Source organism: Dipteris shenzhenensis, chromosome 26 (genome assembly GCF_047967505.1).
Source record: "Dipteris shenzhenensis isolate YYH24624 ecotype China chromosome 26, Dip_SZ_1.0, whole genome shotgun sequence".
Taxonomy (NCBI): Eukaryota; Viridiplantae; Streptophyta; class Polypodiopsida; order Gleicheniales; family Dipteridaceae; genus Dipteris; species Dipteris shenzhenensis.
In genome coordinates, this window is record NC_141621.1 from 49161694 (window position 1) to 49179837 (window position 18144).

Consider the following 18144-nt stretch of genomic DNA (forward strand, 5'->3'; position numbering starts at 1 on the left):
ATTTTCATAGATACATCAAAAATTGGCTTGAAAATACGAAGGAGAAGCATCTTAGAAGGAAGTTTTGTTCTTTATTTTCTTTTTGTCTCCTGACTATTAAAGGATCAATTTGTGCTGTCCAATAGGGAATCAGCGTTACTTTTTGAGGTTCTGAACAATATCCTGGAGGGGTGGCCGACCAATTGCATGGGCATTGGGCTCTGCAGGTCTGAGGAAAATAACAACAAGATCAATCTATAGGAGTCTTACTGTTGAATTGTCGTTAATTCCAACACTTAACAGTAATCCGGGAGGCTCACTTAATATATATAAGATAGCACATGCGTTCAACAAAAGGGGTTTTATTTTCTTGTGGAGTTACAGAATTATACATACATAAGGGGTATAAGGGTTACTTAAAATTGATTACAATGAAATATCCCAAAGTAACTTAAAGACAAGATGCCATGTTTAGAAAGGGTTTCCTATGATCACTATTAAAATAATATACCGATGTTCTGCAAGTGGCTAAGGATCTGTATACTGAGAAAAGTCTGACATACAGGCTTTTTGAACCTAGGATGCTTTTCAAAATCTAAAGCCTTAACACCATTATCTGAAAATCACTCCATCGGCCCTAAATTGTACACAAATCCATATTTGCTAACAGTCCAGAAAACTCCAAAGCAGGCATCACTGCTCACGCTATTTACTTAGACACTAGAACAATGAAAAATGTTTCGCTAAACTACGAACTAAAAGAACAAAAATATCAATGCTGCATACTTCTTGGTGAAGAATCGCCCTTGTTCTCCTTCTCACCATCACTTGATTCAAAAGAGGATGACTTCTGAACCCTGTCCACCTCCACTTGGGTCCATGAAAAAGACAAATCCTCCGGATCTATGCTAAAGTTTTCCAAAGCATCTACCTGTTCCATCAAAATAGATAAAGAATCAGATGCTTGACTACAATGTAAGCGGTCTTAGTCAATGAGCATCTTTCAATTTTCATACCCCAATTTTTTCATAAATACAAAAATAAGATGAGGCATTAACACTGCCACAATATCAGCACTTTTATATCAATTGCTCTTAGTTTCCCTCTTGAAAATGATCTGTTTCACAGATGTGACATAATCCTGTAATGGTTTTCCAAACAAATCACACCTTACTTGAAGTCTACTATCAAAGGACATAAGTTTTGCTTTATATAATAGGAACAGCTGACTTCTTTGATCCAACCAACAAAGTAAATGGATGAAGGGCCATCTTCTTTGTTCTTGAAATAAGCACAAGTGTGATTCGTGCAACAAGGACTTCTGAATGATTGTACCTCTCTTTCAACTAACACAAAACCAAAGGGAGAGATAAGACCTTCTAATCAGAGAAGCTTGCTAGGATGGTGCAAAATGAGATCCAATGGCTTGCAATGCATAAACAGACTGCAACCATTCATCGTAGCCAATCTGAACAAGAGGCTCCTTCCACATGTCACTACCATGTCTCTCAACATATAAGCTTTTCTACTCCCTATTTCCATGGTTTTGCACACTCCAAAAAAAGCATAAATAAATCTTAGAAATTAGATGTACATTACTTGCCAACATTCATGCATTCCGGTCATCTTCAAGAATCAACTTGACATTCAGCGAGAACCCTGGAAACAACAAGCCAACCTACTCATAGAAGTTAATCTCATGAGTGTTGTTCTCCTAGCCTACCCATGAAAAGTACGGGCATCCTTCACCTTTGATAGTTTGTGACCTAACTACATAGATATTATTAATGCTTTTAGGCAATTATTTATCAACAGCACCAGCTAGCTTTCTCAAGAAGATGTTGCTATGGTGGTCCAATAGATCTATGAGTTGTTGGACCGCCTCCTCTTGGCATCCCTTTTGCCTCACCATTGCAGCTCCTTGGTCTCCATTGGGCTCGCTCTATTGGTCGTCTATTGGTCATCTCCATTGTGCCCGCTCTATTGGTCGTCGCCGTTGCACTCGCTTTGTTGGTCATGCTACTGGGCATTTTCATCCCTCTAGTGGTTGTGCTACCGGTCATTCGGTGTGCTCGTTTGGTAATGTTTTGCATGTCTATATCATCATTTCGTCCTTCACCTGTCTTCTCTCAGTTTGCATGCGACTTCCTATAGGCTCTTCTGTCTTCCCCATTGTTGCGACGGCTTCTTGGTGTGGATAGTGAGAAGGATCGAAGGGCTTTGCATGTCTATATCATCGTTTCATCCTTCGACTTTCTCTACGAGGTTTTGGGTTGCATGCGAGTTTCCATAGTCTCTTTTGCTTCCCTCATTGCGACAGCTTCTTAGTTTGGACGGTCAGAAGGATCGAAGGGCTGTTTGGGAGCAAGTAAAAGATCATTGAGATTACAAATAAGGGCTCATTGGGTTCCATGATCTTCTTGCTTGCTCATTAGGTGATTATGAATAAGGACTAGATAGGCACTATTAGAAAGCTCGTTAGGTGCCACGGTGTTCTAGCTGAGTTGGGCATTCTTGTGGTGTGTTCTTCATGATACGAATGTCTCTGCACACTAAGTCACGCACTTGGTTTGGGTGTTACAGAGGATGCATCTTTCGGCTTCTCCTGGCTGCACAGTTTGATCAACCTCCTTGCTTGCTTTCGTTGTTTGTCTGCTGTTTCGGTGGAACACGTGTGATTCTGTAGAGGTCATAATCACAACTCACAACAAAGTTAGAACTAGAACTAGTAATGGTGAGGCTAGGAGGCTAGACAAATCTACATACACTTGAGCCGCTTCGACCAGGTTTGACTCCTATTGACTTGTGTTAAAACAACAATTTCTTACTGTTTTCATCTTGTCAAACAACTAGAGTCAATTTGATCAGGGTTGACCAGGTTCACTTTGGTCAACATAACCTTACCAAGATCACACATGTCTAGATTGAATCTCAAGGTCATGATAAAGACTAAGCAGGGTTGGTTTAGCTTAATTGGGTTAATTTGATTTCTTTGACCGTCGAAATATTAAAGAAACATGCTTTGGTTATGGACATTTTTTTAAAATAGAGAGAGAAGGCTTTGAAGCATCCTTGCTCCTCCCCCCCCAAGCTTTAGCCATCTTATTTATAGGGGCTAACAAAGAATAGAGCAAAGGGTGCACTAGCAACAAATTGTTCTCACTAATGAGATGCAAGTATGAGCGGGGAGGAAACTTACTATATTGAATCATCAACAGTGCATGATTGGAAGTTTGATAAGGTCTTAGCAAGTACCACCACCATGTCCGTCTTCCACATCAAGGACTTGGTACGCATAGAGCTTCTATTCGAATCAAGATGCGTACTTGGATGAGAAGCTTTTAGAGTAGATTATGGATATCTGAAGCAGCGAAGACTCCATTGTGCCGAAAATGGTTTCTTAGGTCTCGACTCTCACTAGAGCGCTTCAGCTTATCATCAAGTAGCAACAAAGAGGAGAGAGCCAATCCTTTAGAAGAAGGCTCAGAGCAAGGGATGAGAAGCAAAATGGTTGCTCTTTCAGAGGGACGAGAAGAAGCATCCTTCAGATCCTTGGATTCGGGAGAGGCTTATTGTTGGGTGCTAAAAGCAACATCATCTTCTTGACCATAGATCAAAAGACCTACACGATGCTCGAGAAGACTTTTGGACCTAGGTTGGGGAAAGATGTAACATAGTTATTCTCAATCATGCAATAGAGACAGAGGAGGGAGGGTCTCAAACAACTAAAGCATTCTCAAGGAGTTTTTTAGATAGACCCCTAGAAGTCAAACAAAATGCTACAAACTTATACTTTCCTCCTATTCCACCAAAGCCTCCAACCCAACCAAATGCACAACTTAATGGAGAGTTTGGGGGAACATGTCTAGAGACAATTATAGCAGAGATGAGGACTTATTTAGGTGCCCCCTTCACAACAGAAGCGCTTAGAATGGCACCTTGCAAACAAGCAAGTGTCAAGGTGATGATGGCATCACTTGTTCTGTCCTCATACGCACTGAGATTCCATTAGGGCTTCCATCACTTATTCCTTCTTCATACACACTAAGATTCCATTGGGGCATCCATCACTTCAGCCTTCTAGGAGATTTGGGATAGCGGTATCATGCCTCCCTACATTTCAAAGAGACTCATTCACCTCATCCCTAAAGCCATCCACTAGTGGAGGCCTCTAAAATCTTGGCCAAGCCAATAAGCCTTTAACTCCAGTCCCTCCTACCGGACCTCATACATGACACTTGGACATGCATTGTACAGGCCTAAGCATCAGCTATTAAATCTTCTCATTCCTACAAGTAGTTAAATGGGCCAAGAGAGTCATCAATCCTTGGCCAGCTTTTCGCTTCACTTTGAGAAGGCCTATGACAAGATCGCATGAAGCTTCGACGGGAATCCTAAATTGTATGCGATTCTCTAATGAGTGGATCCTAGAAGTTTCCTTTCTTTATCACTCGACTAGGAGCCATGTTTTGGCAAAGGAGATTTTTAGATCCATCCACAAGGGCTGCCTGAGCTTGGTCATAGATGTACAGAGAGGGCCACTACTGCCAAATATCCGGGATGCCAGAGAGGCATGGATATCACCCCGAGACAGCAATTTGCTCCAGTTTGAAGAACAACAAGAGCAAATTACTCTATTGGAGCTTCACCACTTTAGACTATGCATCAGTTTTTGGGCTTGCATGTGGAATAGACCTTGTGAAATTAGGTGAGAGAGACCATGGATTGTAGGTGCGCAAGGGCCTCCTAGGAATTAATGCCTTGGGGGGGCAAAGGGCCCTTAGAATTAAATGTTGAGCCATGGGTATCCAAAGAGAGCCCATAGAGGGGGCATGGGGGCAAAATGAAACGTGGGCACCATGTGACACCTTCTAAATCCCAAAGGCTACATGCATGCAATCGGAGCTGTAAGCACCTAGAATATGTCACGTGGGCGTCAACGAGAAGGAGAACGAATTCATACACCGGGTTTGATCCAAGAGCTACGAGTAGCAAATGGATACGAGGGTATTGAAGAGCTGCAATGGAGGATTCCGTCTGTACGGGGCTGTGAAAACAACTAGTGGGCACTTGGCGAATGCACTTTGTGGGCTCGTTAGAATCAAAACTTTATAACACGGGCTAGTGGAAGCGAAGTCGTACGTACGAACTTTGGGATTAGTCAAGGTCAGCGTACGTGAGTACGGTGTCAAAATATGAAGAGGGGAGAGGAAAAGAGTGGAGATGAGGAGAGAGGGCACAGCTACAGAGCACACCACAAATGACTAATTGTACACTAAATTTAGTTGAAAATATAGAATATATACAAACCCTTTCAAAGTTAAGATTAGGGCATCTAACCCTTTCCTTTATAGCTCTCTACTATATCAAATACATGACGTTGAGCATGGTTTTTCAAAATCTTTCCTCAAGATCAACATCATGAAGTAGGCCTTCCCTCAAGATAATGATTATATGGAATCGAAGAAGGACTAAGCACTACATTCCATCACACCTCTTTAATGGGAATGTCCTTTCTCTACATCAAACCAAGAGCTTGTTGATGCTTCTCGAAAAGTTCTTTGCCAAGTGGTCTACGTACAAAAGTTTTGATGAAGCTATCATTGTTTCCGGTCACAATCAGATCATCTACGTACAAAAGTGCAATAGTAATGTCTTCCCCTTGAACTTTGTAACACTCTTTGATCAAAACAATAACCGGTCACAATCAAATCATCTACGTATAAAAGTGCAATAGTAATGTCTTCCCCTTGAACTTTGTAGTAAAGAGTATGATCTGCATTGGATTTCATGTATCCCAGATTAGCAAAATACTTGTCGATTATGTTGTACCAACTTCTGGGTGCTTGCTTTAAACTGTAGAGACTTTTCTTGAGATGGAAAACCTGATTCTCTTTCCTTGGTTCAACATAACCTGCTGGTTGTTGCATGTAGACTTCCTCGTCTAGGTAACCATTGAGAAAAGCATTCTTGACATCAAGCTGGTACACATTCCATCTGCTAAGTGTTGCTTGTGATATCAAGAAGCTTATGGAATCCATCTTTACTATTGGAGTATAAGTCTCAGCATAGTATTGACCATATTGCTGTGAAAATCCTTTTGCAACTAGTCTGGCTTTGTATCTTTCAATGCTTCTATCTGGATTGTACTTCACTTTGTATACCCGCTTCTATCTTTCAATGCCTTCTTTCCTGGTAGAAAGTCGCATAATTCCCAAGTATTATTCTTGTAAAAAGCTTTCATTTTTTCATTTATAGTAGTTTGCCATTCTAGCTTGTTAACTGCGTCTTCAAAGTACACTAACTCTTCTGTAACCATGATGGTAGTCATAAGAGCATAGTTGGCGGTTTCAACCTTAATTGATTTGCCTTTTTGAGCATATATCAATCTCGCTGGAGGTATGCTTTCCCTAGTATACCATCTAAGTTACAGTGGCTCTTCTAGAGGTGTCTCTGGCATTTCTTGCTCTTCTTCATCAACCTTTTCTATAGATGATTGAGTAATCGGTGTGTCCATCTCCTCTGTATGTCAGGTTTTCCATTCTCATTCCTCATCAAAGATTACACCTTTGGAGATAATGAACTTTCGGTTTATGGGATCATACAACTTGTATGCTTTGCTCTCTTCACTGTAGCCAACCATACTCCATTTGCGTGACTTCGCATCCAATTTTTTGCGATGGTCGTCATGTATGTGGACATATGCTATGCAACCAAATATGCGGAGATGCCAAATGCATGGCTTGTGTCCAATGAATGCTTCATAAGATATCATACCTTGAATCAGTTCGGTTCGAAGCCAATTAAGCAAGTAGTTTGCAGTGGCTATTGCTATTGCTTTTGCCCAATAATAATTCGGAAGATGCTTCTCACTCAGCATTGCTCTAGCATTGTCTGCTAAAGTACCATTCTTCGTTTCAGCTCTTGCATTCTGTTAAGGAGTATCTGCACAAGTGGATTGTCTTTGAATGCCGTTAGTTCTGCAAAAGTTCATGAATGTTCAATACATGCATTCACCTCCTCTGTCTGATCTCACAACTTTAATCTTTCTACATGTCTGGTTCTCAACCATGGCTTTGAATTCTTGAAATCTGAAAAAGACTTCAGATTTCTCTTTCAGAAAGTAGACCCAACAATACTGTTGTAGTCGTCTATGAAAGTCAAGTAGTAAAGTGAACCATTGATGCTGCGGGTCTGGACAAAATCCCATACAGCTTTTTTTTTTCCCAAGAAAGGAACTTTCTATTAATGCTTGAGAGATTTCATACAAGACAACAGTCCCGAAGGTGTTGAGTATGAAAAAAGCCGAAAAAGGCTGAAAGAAAAACCGGCATGTTCCAGAGAAGCCCAGCTCACTGCCTAGGGGATCTCTGGAACTGGGGCTAACAGCCAAGTGGGGAGACTATACAGCCAACGAATCCCTCGCGGAGTGAAGATATAGAAAATACCTGTAGGCCAAGTCTTGCAAAAACAAGCACACCTCTCAATAGTCGCCCTGGAGCCTGGAGTCCCACGCTCCCAGGTGGACCGTAGAGTGTAAACGATATCCTGCCAGATGGCAACCAAGGTAGCCGAGGGTGAAACCGGGTGCTCTCCCATCACAAAACTGCACCGAGCCACCCAGATGTTCCAAGCCGTGATGCTAGCTACCACCTCCCAAACAATGTCCTCCCTAGGAGGAGGAGGAGCTAGGGTGTCAGGGGGGACGGCCTCGTGGAGTGCAATCCTTTGAATCCTCTGACCCTGTATTCGGTAGGCTGGGGAGATCTCATCAATTTGAAACGCGTGTCCTCTTTGCCTTTGGATGCCATGGAAATTGATCATTAAGCACGCAGAGTTGGAGTATCTCTTACTCTTGAGCATCCAGTTCTACTTTGGTGTGCACAAGTATCTCTCTTGATGCCATGCATTCCTTCTCTAGTGCTTGAATTTGACTTTTATCTTCTTTGAGGCTATTCTGCAACTCATTGTTTGTGTCTAATGTGGCATGGAGCTGATCCTCTTTAAGTAGTAATCTTTCATTTAAGTGCACCATTTCCTTCTTGATATCATCACAAGTGGCTTGCATATGGAAGAGGGATGACTCAAACTTTTCATTTTGGTTCGAGGCATCCGATAGCTATAGGTGTTTTCCTTGGAGAGAAACTGTGGCTTGTAGGGCATCCTTTCTACTTTCTGCAAGAGCATTTTGTGCAAGGAGATGTTGCTCCATTTGTTCTGCCATGCTTTCCTTGAGCTTAACACACCCCCCACCTCCTTGCCCACTTGCCTCTCATAAAGGAATGGACATACCTATCACTTGAAATCCCAAGGATGCGGAATTACTACCCATTTATATAAGATCGACTACAAATATGAGCACCTACACACACGTGCCCCTCAAGAAGGAAGGGAATAGATTCCAATCTTGATAATTAACCACTAAGGGAGCCTCTTAACCATTAGTAGGGATGAATTCGAACTAGAAACAATGGAGAGGGAAAAGGCGGGACCTTCAAATTACACCATTAATCAGAGGGCGATAGTAGGCACATTCCCCCACCCCTGTACTGCACCGTGTGCCACATACAATCAAGGCATGCCTTGGTGCGTATTGAGGGCACGGGACCTCGAGCCCCGTGATGAACGAAAACGCATCTCGGACTCATGCAGAAGAAGACAAAGCACTGCGCTACAACTTCATAGGCAGTGCGGGATGGTCTCCAAAAACCATCTGGGCAGCAGTGGCACTGCTCCTCCACTCGCGTCTACTCCAACCACGGGTCGATGGGCAAGCCTTCGCGGGCTACCAGCCAGAAGAAGTATGAGATCTTCCTCGGCCGCAAGCTGGACCACAACTGCGTCCAAAACCTATAGCGAACATCCCGGGGCACTCTTTGGGTCACCCAGTGCCTTTCCCTCAAGGGAGTCTACCTCGACAAGTCCATCTGAAGTCTCTTGTCAATCCATGTGGTGTAGGAAAAGAAAGATACCTCATCTATCGTCTCAGCTAGGCCACCCCTGGAGGGCTTGAACCACTCCCCCGGGTCCCACTGGACCTATCCCATACAGCTTTTGAAATTGACATGTCCATATCTTTTGTGCCATTTTGCGAAAAGTAACATTTGTTGGATTGAGCTGACATGGAATGTAAATCCGGTACTAAAGCTAGCATTATGAACAAGCGTCCTTTCTTGACTGCTTTTCCTATTAGCTGATATTTGTCTCTGATCGTGCATTCATCTCCATCAAAGATGACTCGATAGTTGTGTTCCGTCATTTGACCAACTGATAAGAAATTCTTGTTGAGTTTCGGAACATAGAGCACATGATACATCTTTCACCAATCCTTTCATACCAGTGAAATTGTTCATAGGGACAATGCCTTTCCCTTCAACTGGATTCAGTGTATTATCTGTTGTGTAGATGACATTCTTGTGTCCTTCTAATGGTTTCATCTCTCTGAACCATTCCTAATGCTTTGTCATATGAGATGATGCGCTACTGTCGATATACCAAGAATCCTGATCTGATTGATCGACTTGATAGCTGAATTCCCATTTTGAATTGTAATCGATGTCAAGATATACTGTTTCAGTCTCCTGCATATCCTCACTTGCATAATGACTATGACTTGAATGTCCACCACGATGATGTCCTCTTCCGCAAAAAATCCCTCGATTGTTGTTGGATTGACTGCCTTGGTCGTATTGCTTCTTGCGGCAATCTTTTTCATAGTATCCAAACTTATGGCAATAATTGCACTGAATGTTTGACACGTTGATGGATGCATTCCCTCGTCCTTGGAATCTTCCTCTATTGGAATGATTTCCTCTTGGATTCTGATGCTGATGTTGCTAAGGATGATGTTAATGCTAACTTTGCTGATGAATTTCTTGTTGATGATGACCACTTCGCTAAAATGATCTCCCTCTATCTTTGCCTCTGACTCTGCTTCTATCTGAAGCTAGGAATGCTTGATCATTAAAATGACCTTAACGTGCGTGAATGACTTGAGTCCTGAATTCTTCACCCAGTAAAATTGACTGGAGCTCTTCCAGTGTTGGAATTTGCCGTTGAATGACAATACTCTTGACTAAATTCTCGTATCCTCTCCTAGTCCATTCAGGATGACTTGAACCATTTCTGTTGGATTCATGGTCTCTCTTGCTCTTGCCAGTTGATTGTTGTAATTCTTGATCCTGAGTATGTAAGCATGATCGATGTTAAATGGCAATACTCTGAACTAGATTCTTGTATCCTCTCCTAGTCCATTCAGAATGACTTGAATCATTTCTGTTGGATTCATGGTCTCTCCTGTTGCTGTGAGTTGACTGTTGTAATTCTTGATCCTAAGTACGTAAGCATAACCAATTTCATTGCTGTTGCGGAAACTTTGGTAAAATTGGTTTCTCAATGTGAGAATCCTAGATGTGTTCTTGGACTCATTAAGAGCTGCGAACATATCCCATGCGTCTTTTGATGTCTTAACTGTGTTGAGCTGTCCTAGAATGACATCTTGCATATTCTGCTTAATCAAATAATATGCATAGTTATCTTTCTTGTCTCATTCTGCCTCTGCTCGGACAATGGCAGGATCTGCTACAAGTGCGGTCACTGCTGTTGTTGTAGCTGTAGATCATCTGTTGGTGCTGCGACAACAAGTGGAGTAGAGCTACTACTGGCAGGATCGTCAAATAGTCTAGGTGTAGACCCATCAACATACTCCCATTTGTCTTGAAGTAGAAGAATGGTCTTCGTTCGGTATTTCCATGTGCCGTAATTGAAACTGTCTAGCCTAGCAGATGCCTCCAAATTGAGGTTACTAGTCGTAGACATGGTGCAAGAAATGTACTCAAAAGTGTCTCAGAAATCACTGTCTGAATCAACTTCAATACAATGACTGTATCAAGTGAAATCCAAACTGTCGGTGAAGATAAAAGTGCAATATATAATCCAATTTGTTACAAGGCTTATGGCAAATGATGCCGAGAATAGCCAAGAGGCTTTACAAGGCTTGGAATAATGTGCACAATGCCGAAAAATAGCCACATAGGCTTAACAATGATGGCATGTGTGTGTAAAATCAAATCATGTGCAATCTGCCCACTGATCAATCGGCCAATGTCTCTGAACACTCTGAAGTCTGCTCACTGAACTGTGGAACCCTAGGTTTCAGGTAATGTGATGATGTGAAACTGCATGTGAGCGAAGGGACTGACTCCGAGTAGAAACTATTTAGGAATTTTCGGCATGGCTTCGATTGGTTGCTTTGGAGTTCTTTCTGCTATAGATGATGTAATCTACTCTGAACTTGATCTAGACCCACCATCGAGCGATGAAAAAGCAGCAAATAATTCCTTTTCTTTGTTCGTTTTAGGTGTTGGGTCAGATGCGTCGATGTAGAGACAAATGTACGTGCAAGAAGTGGATTTGTCGCCGAGGCTCAAAAGTGTGTAATACTTGCGCCGAAATGTACGTGTGATGTGACGAGCTCGTAGAACACGAAAATTCGAACGTTTTTTCTTTCTGAAGCACCCTCGAATTCTTCCTAGATCAAGAGATACGGCTTGATCTAGGTGGAGGGACAAAAAGGATGCTAGTGATAATGAGTAACATGCAGAGCCTGTGCTTAGTAAGGGGTGTGCCTGTGAAGCAGTGCTGAGGTGTCAAGAGGGTGCACATGCAGTGTCCACAGTGTGCTTGGCAAAAGGTCAATGTGCTTAACAAGGGGTCAGTGCCACGTATCAGATGACATGAAGGTGATGATGTGGCATGCTAACTAGGCTGCTCACGTGGCAGGCGAGACCTATGTGGCAGTCCACGTGGCTGATAGTAGATGGTGACACGTGGCAATCTAGGAACCAAGCTAACCTTGAGAGAACCCTAGGACCTAGTGTCCTAGTGGTACCATTAGTACTAGGTGTCACAAGACACTTACTCTCCAACTTTCTCTCTTACCAAAAGGAGGGGTAAGGGCGCTAGACTCTTCCAGAACATGATCGCAGAGTTTTTTCAGCCAAATCAAACGGACGAGCACATCAAGGGTAGCCGAGATCCAGAGCCAATGACACGACAAACTTGAGAGTGGGTTGATGCACAGATCATGCTTGGGTATCTTCCCTCTATGTTCACTAGATTGGGAACGCCACGACAGACAGGTGTTACAATGGCTCTGCCGCTCTTGTTAGACGTAGGGCCGCTGCTAGGAGACCACATCGGACCACACGCATAGACCACTGCCATCACTCCATCATAGGTTTCATGTCATCACAACCTCATGTACCATCGGGGCCCCCACCTTGGCCACAGTTCCAGATCATTAGATGTGATATGATTTTGAATATGTTGTATTCATTGTGGGTGATGATGCCCAATCAAAGGCTCCACCCTATCAGGTCATTGTATCAAGTCTCATTCAGTCTCATAGACCCTTGGGTCTTTCGAAGACTTTTAATAAACTTTCTTTCTTTCACCATCTCACTCACTCTACGGCAGCCAACCAGATGCAGGTATTGCATTTAGTGCATGTGTTTGGTGCATTCTAATTGGGTATATCGTGCCTGTGTGCCACATAGGATGAGGTCAAATCTCTGGCTTTTGTGAGAAGCCATTGGGAAACTTCAAAGGAAGCTTCTCCCTCTCACCTCCTCACCTTTAAAACTCCTCAGTTGGTGTGCTTTATTTGGGGTTCATTGTGCATTTGCAGCAGAGATTGCATTTTGAGTTAAACACTTCCATTCTAGCCTGTGTTGGCATTTCAGTTTGCAGCAATTCATGTGTGCATCTATTGCTACCTATGTGTAGAGGTTCAACCTAAAGGGCTAACACTGAAGAGTCCAAGCACCACAATAATGAGTCAAGCCACTTAAAACCTCAACCCCTACGGCTACATTTAGCCGAGCTTTAGTAACTACCCCTTAGGCACCAATTAACCTGTATTTAGCCCCGAAAGTTATTCACCCTGTCTAGTACCCATTATGCCTAAGTTAATACGTAACCCAAATTAGGTATAGTCTAGCTAGGGTTAGCTCGAGAGGTAATATAAATGCTTCTTACCACTGTTAGCAGCCCATTCCTACTCTATGCCTCAATTAAAGGCCATCAATGGTGAAACAAAAGTGAGACTTGTGATACGTGTCCTTTCAACAAACTTATTATTTCACATCTACGTTGATCATACTGCCATGTAGCTTGTGAGTCTTTTATAGGCCTCTTCACAATTAGCAAAATGGAGGACATATGAAAAAGAGCTATCTTTAATCTCTTTCTTGCACAACAAACATCATTGTAAATAGGCTTAGCCAAGTTCACATGTACTCCCATCAATCTCCTTTACGTGTCCTTAAAAGCAAACCATCCTGATTCCCATCTACTTTGATCATTTTACCATGTAATTTAGAGTCGTTCAGCAAGAAGCCATGATCTGTTCCTAGCAACAAAACACTAACTTGATTACCTTTCTTTGCCCACTTCTTCCTTCATCTTTTAAAAATGGCTGAACTCTTAATTGCATTTCAACCTAAAAACAACACCAGACCAAGTTACACCAATAGATGCCAGTAATCATAAAGAATGTATAAACAAGGATTCCTACAAAAATAATCAAGCATTTAAACAGTAATAGAAATTATCGTGAGCATCATTACACTGACAAACTTATAATGGTGTGTAATGCTAAATGCTGCACGTTATCCTTTAGTCAAAAACCAAATACAACCAGAGGCCAAACAATCATCAATAGTTACTTGTGAAGTAAGAGTCAAGTGAATTTGACAGAAAATCTAACCAGTTGAAGAACGTCTTCCCTCTCGTTCTTTCGTGCTGCAGTAAGAGAACATCTGCCAAACTGGAAACAAACATGTGAGCAATCAACCCTCACAAAGAGGCCTTATACATACATACATGTGTGTATGTGCACGCATATGCATGTGGAGCAAGCAAGCGGGCACATGCGCACGGGGGGGGAGAGAGAGAGAGAGAGAGAAAGAAAGAAAGTCTATTAATGTCCACGGGAGACCAACAGGTCTATGGGACAGCAAAAAGCCATCTAGTACATCTGCTTTAGGGAGGGCACACGGCAGCATCTATGGGACTGCCAATCACTATTAACTAATAGTGACACTTACATCCACTGTGTTGAGATAGTTGTGCATTAGCCCTAATACTTTGCTGCGATGTTCCAAAAATTCTTTTAAGTAGCTCCCTAGTTTTCAGGCTTGCTGATCCAGCAGATTTTTCAGGCTATTTCTATTGTCCCCATAATCTTCTCGGATGTGTGCATAAGCTCTACATTTTAAGAGTACATGCTGCTCATTTTTCAAGTCCCCTGTGGGGTAGATTTTGGAGGTCCTTTCTTCTCTAGGGACTCTTGAATCTTGCCCACTTGCCCCTCTCCACCTCTAGATCATGTGAACTTGCAGATTAGATGCCTTTTAAATATTGATGTCTTCCCTTGGGTATTTCTGCATCCTATAGCTATCCATTCAGTTAATTTCTTGTTTGTAGAACTGCATTTTTGTCCCCGGGTTTCGCCATAGTTTTTATAGCATTTTCTGCATCACTATCTCCCTAATTTCACATGCATCTTATGGTATATCAGCAATTGTTGTGCCCCCATGTTTATATCCACTTTGTACCCTCCCCAGAGAGTATCCCGCAGCTAAAGACTGTTAGAGCGTCCCCAAGAATTGCATTGGGAATTGTTTCACTACGGAATCAAAACTTCTTTACTTGTGTGTACTTCACAACCATAAGCTTGTGTGCAAGCCAGTAATAGACAGTGCTCCAAGAAAAATTTCGAATCCACAATGGTATATTTCCATCCAAAACCAAACACAATACAAAAGAGATGCAGAGTCCCACCAAACCGTGGTCCTCTGATCTTACCAAAAGCTCTCCTACTATTTGCTTGGCACCTCTAGATCTCTGAGCCCGCATGCTCCTCCTGAGCTTATGTAGACTCTCCATCCAGTGATCTCTCCACCTTACGAACTAGGTAGTTAGCCTAGGTGGGCAGCACCTTCTGAGCTAAGTCTGCAGCTTCTCTATGCCTCCTTCAGCTCCTGGATGTAGGCCCAAGGAAGGTCCTCTGCTGCGCCCCCTGAAAGGCTGCTCCAGCTGATGCCAATGGAGGCCCCGAAAGGCCCCCTTTTATAGGGATCCAAGCCCCTCCAAGAAGACCGACCAGCCAGCCCTAAATGGGCCAACTGATTTTCCCCTACAGCCGAGTGGGTGCAGGCTACCAACCAGACCCCACAACAGCCGACCTTTCAACCCTCTTCTTCTGGTCTTTACTGCCTGTTTCTAGGCTGTCCTTGCAGGCCCAAACCTGCCCAGTATAGCTGCAATTCCTATGCCATCTTCCTGTTGTAGATCCACCTCTGTCTGGACCTCTTCCAACCCCAGAATACCTCCAAACTGTACAGCCACTGACGTCATCTGCCACCTCATCGCAGCCCATAATTGCTGGAACCCCAGCGCAATCTAGCTTGCTCCAGTTGTGGACAGCCACGTGACACTTTCGCCTCTGCTCTGCCCTCCAAGAGGTGCCCTCTTTACCAGGTATTCCTCTTTTGTTTTCCTTTGTCTAACTATCGCCCACATGGCAGCCACTATGCTGCCCATGTGGCAATCCCTCAAACCCTAGGTACACCCCCCCGGGGGCTCACAAATGGGGAGCTGACCTCTACTTTTCCAACACCTTGTGCTCCCGTGCTTTGCGTAGCTTCCATCGCCTTGTGTGGTATCCTACAACTGTCCTCAATTTGTTGAGGTAAGCCATGAAATGACATAATGCTCCCCTTCTAGAGCTATCATAACTTTTTCAGCCAGTAGAATAGGGTGGGGGTGGGGTATCTGTGTCTTAACCCCTAGCTCCCCAATTAGGAAACGTTTATGTAAAGTTCTATTCTTTCCTAGTACATCCGGGTGCCCAAGCTAGACATCCGTAAAGGATTACTGTCTGCACAAGTATAGCATATAGGAATTTTCTCATATTCCAATTCCACATATGTGACTTCTTGCATTTATTTCAGGAAGCTATATAACGCCTTCAGTCCTCCCAGGATTCTCCTCTCCACACACGCATTCCATTTACAATTGTTTGTGAGATCCAGTCCTAGATATTACATGTGTTCATTGTTTACAGGAGTTCTCCTCCGAAGATGACATCCACCTATTTATTGCGTGTCCCAATCACCATTAATTTTTGTCTTATCTATATTGACCTGCATTCCCAAGTGTCTGCAGAATTCTCTCAATTCATTCAAACCTGCTTGCAAGTTCTCCTTGCTCTTTGCGAACAATACCACATCATAAGTATTAGCAAAGCGTATCCTCCAATCTGCACCCCCTCTTTGCTGTGTATTTACATCCAGTCTTCCAAATCAGCAATAAAGAGGCCAAAAGTGTTGGTGCTTCACTCGTGTATCACTGCTTATGACAGCCTTCCCTTTGGAAAATGACCCATCTACTAGCTGCTATGCTAACTCTGCTAAAACTCTCTCGTAAAGTTGATATATTGCTTCTCTGAGTTCTTCTCGCCTTTCCCACAACTTCTTGCATGAAACTGTGTCAAATGCTTTCTAGAAATCAACAAAGCAACAGTATACAATCTCTCCACACAAGCATGTATCGCTATGAAAGGCAAAGCTGGAACATCATCCAGAGGGCGGCATGACTCAACTAAGTGTCGCCAAATCAAGAAAGCCCATGAAGAGTCACGCCTCTCGTAAAATACCTGAGGACCTAGAAGGGAAAGCCAAGCAACCGAACTCCACATCATGAAGAAAGGGTGGTGGGCAAAGGTGCTGAAGATCCTAGCAAACCCTTCCAAGATAATCCTCTCCTATTTGCAATCCCATAAGCAATGCTGAGCTGATTCCACCACTAAGTGGCAATGCTGACATGTAAAGTATGCCCCAAACCTGGATCTTCACAGGTTACTAGATCCCTAATTTCACATGCATCTTCTGGAATATCAGTAGTTGATATACTTCATGAGTCCATCCACTTTATCCCTTCTCTGTGTTAGAAATCGACCAACAGATGGTACGCACAACGGAATACTGATAGAATGGCCCAGGAGCTCACACAGTGTGTGTGGGGTGTGGAATCACAAACTTCTTAAACTTATGTGCATCACATAGATGTGCAGACTCATCAATAGACAATGAACCAGCCAGATATAGAAGTTACCAAAAGAATATATATTTCCGTCCAAAGCTATGGACACAATACATAAGAGAGAGGGATCCAAAGTCCCACTAGAGCATGGTCCTTTGATCTTACCACCACGTACTTCTACTATTAGCCGGATTTCTCTAGACTTGAGCCCGCGTGCTCCACCTCAAGCGTATGTAGACTCTCCGTCCAGATCACAACACCTTGCTGCCCTAGAAGATAGCCAAGGTCCAGCCCCTACGGAGCTCAGTCTGCGACAACAAACCTTCAACTCTCCTTCACCCCCGGTGTGAGGCCCAAGTGAGTGGCTTCTGGCTGCTCCTGCTTGTTGCTCCTGCTTTTGCTGAATTGTTGGATGCAAAATGAAGCCCGGGGCCTCTCCTTTTATAGGGCACAAGCAACTGACTTGGTTGGCTCAGCCCAACCAGTCTTAGCCCTTCTCTAGCGCCATACAGATCCTTACAGTCCACGTGTCAGCCTGTACTGCAGCCGTACTATTCTGGGTCCCTTGTGCTGTTGACTACTGCTCCACCTTTTGCTGCTGCAGATCCATCCCAGCTCCAAATACCTTCCATGTTATTTGATGTGAGGCGCTGCCCAGGTGGCAGTCCCCCTCTCTTCCTTTCCTCTTGGGCACATCCTGCCCTAGGTCTCCCTCCCCCACGCTCTCCTCATATGGGGGCTTACAGATGGGGAGGTGACCTTTCCAACACTCTGTGCCAACCCATGATTTGCGTAGCTCCCATCTCCTTGTATGGTACCCCTTCAAAAGACTACAAGAGTCCAACCTTGTAAGGAGGTTTTTCTAGAAACTAAGGGAAGAAACAAGAGAACAATGAGAGAGAGAGAGAGAGAAGAAGAAGAAGAAGAATATATTATCGTCCTCTGAAGACCAAAACCGGCCTATGGGACCTGGGCAATGAGAGAACAATGAGAGAGAGAGAGAGTTGAAACTTAAAGAACTAAAGCCTCTAAGCAAGCATCCACACCCAAGACAAATAC

General features: G+C 43.3%; 1 protein-coding gene across 4 annotated transcripts in view; it reads right to left on the bottom strand.

Annotated features, from left to right (window-relative positions):
- The window catches only part of ARP9 (actin-related protein 9), an 89077-nt gene that overhangs the window by 48246 nt on the left and 22687 nt on the right, over positions 1 to 18144 (bottom strand). For all 4 annotated transcript variants that reach the window (XM_087397768.1, XM_087397767.1, XM_087397766.1 and 1 more), the window contains 3 exons: positions 13748 to 13807; positions 13418 to 13480; positions 766 to 910 (listed from right to left, as the gene is read on the bottom strand). In XM_087397768.1, coding sequence (XP_087253894.1) covers positions 766 to 910; positions 13418 to 13480; positions 13748 to 13807 — 268 coding nt within the window. The remainder of the gene's footprint in view (positions 1 to 765; positions 911 to 13417; positions 13481 to 13747; positions 13808 to 18144) is intronic.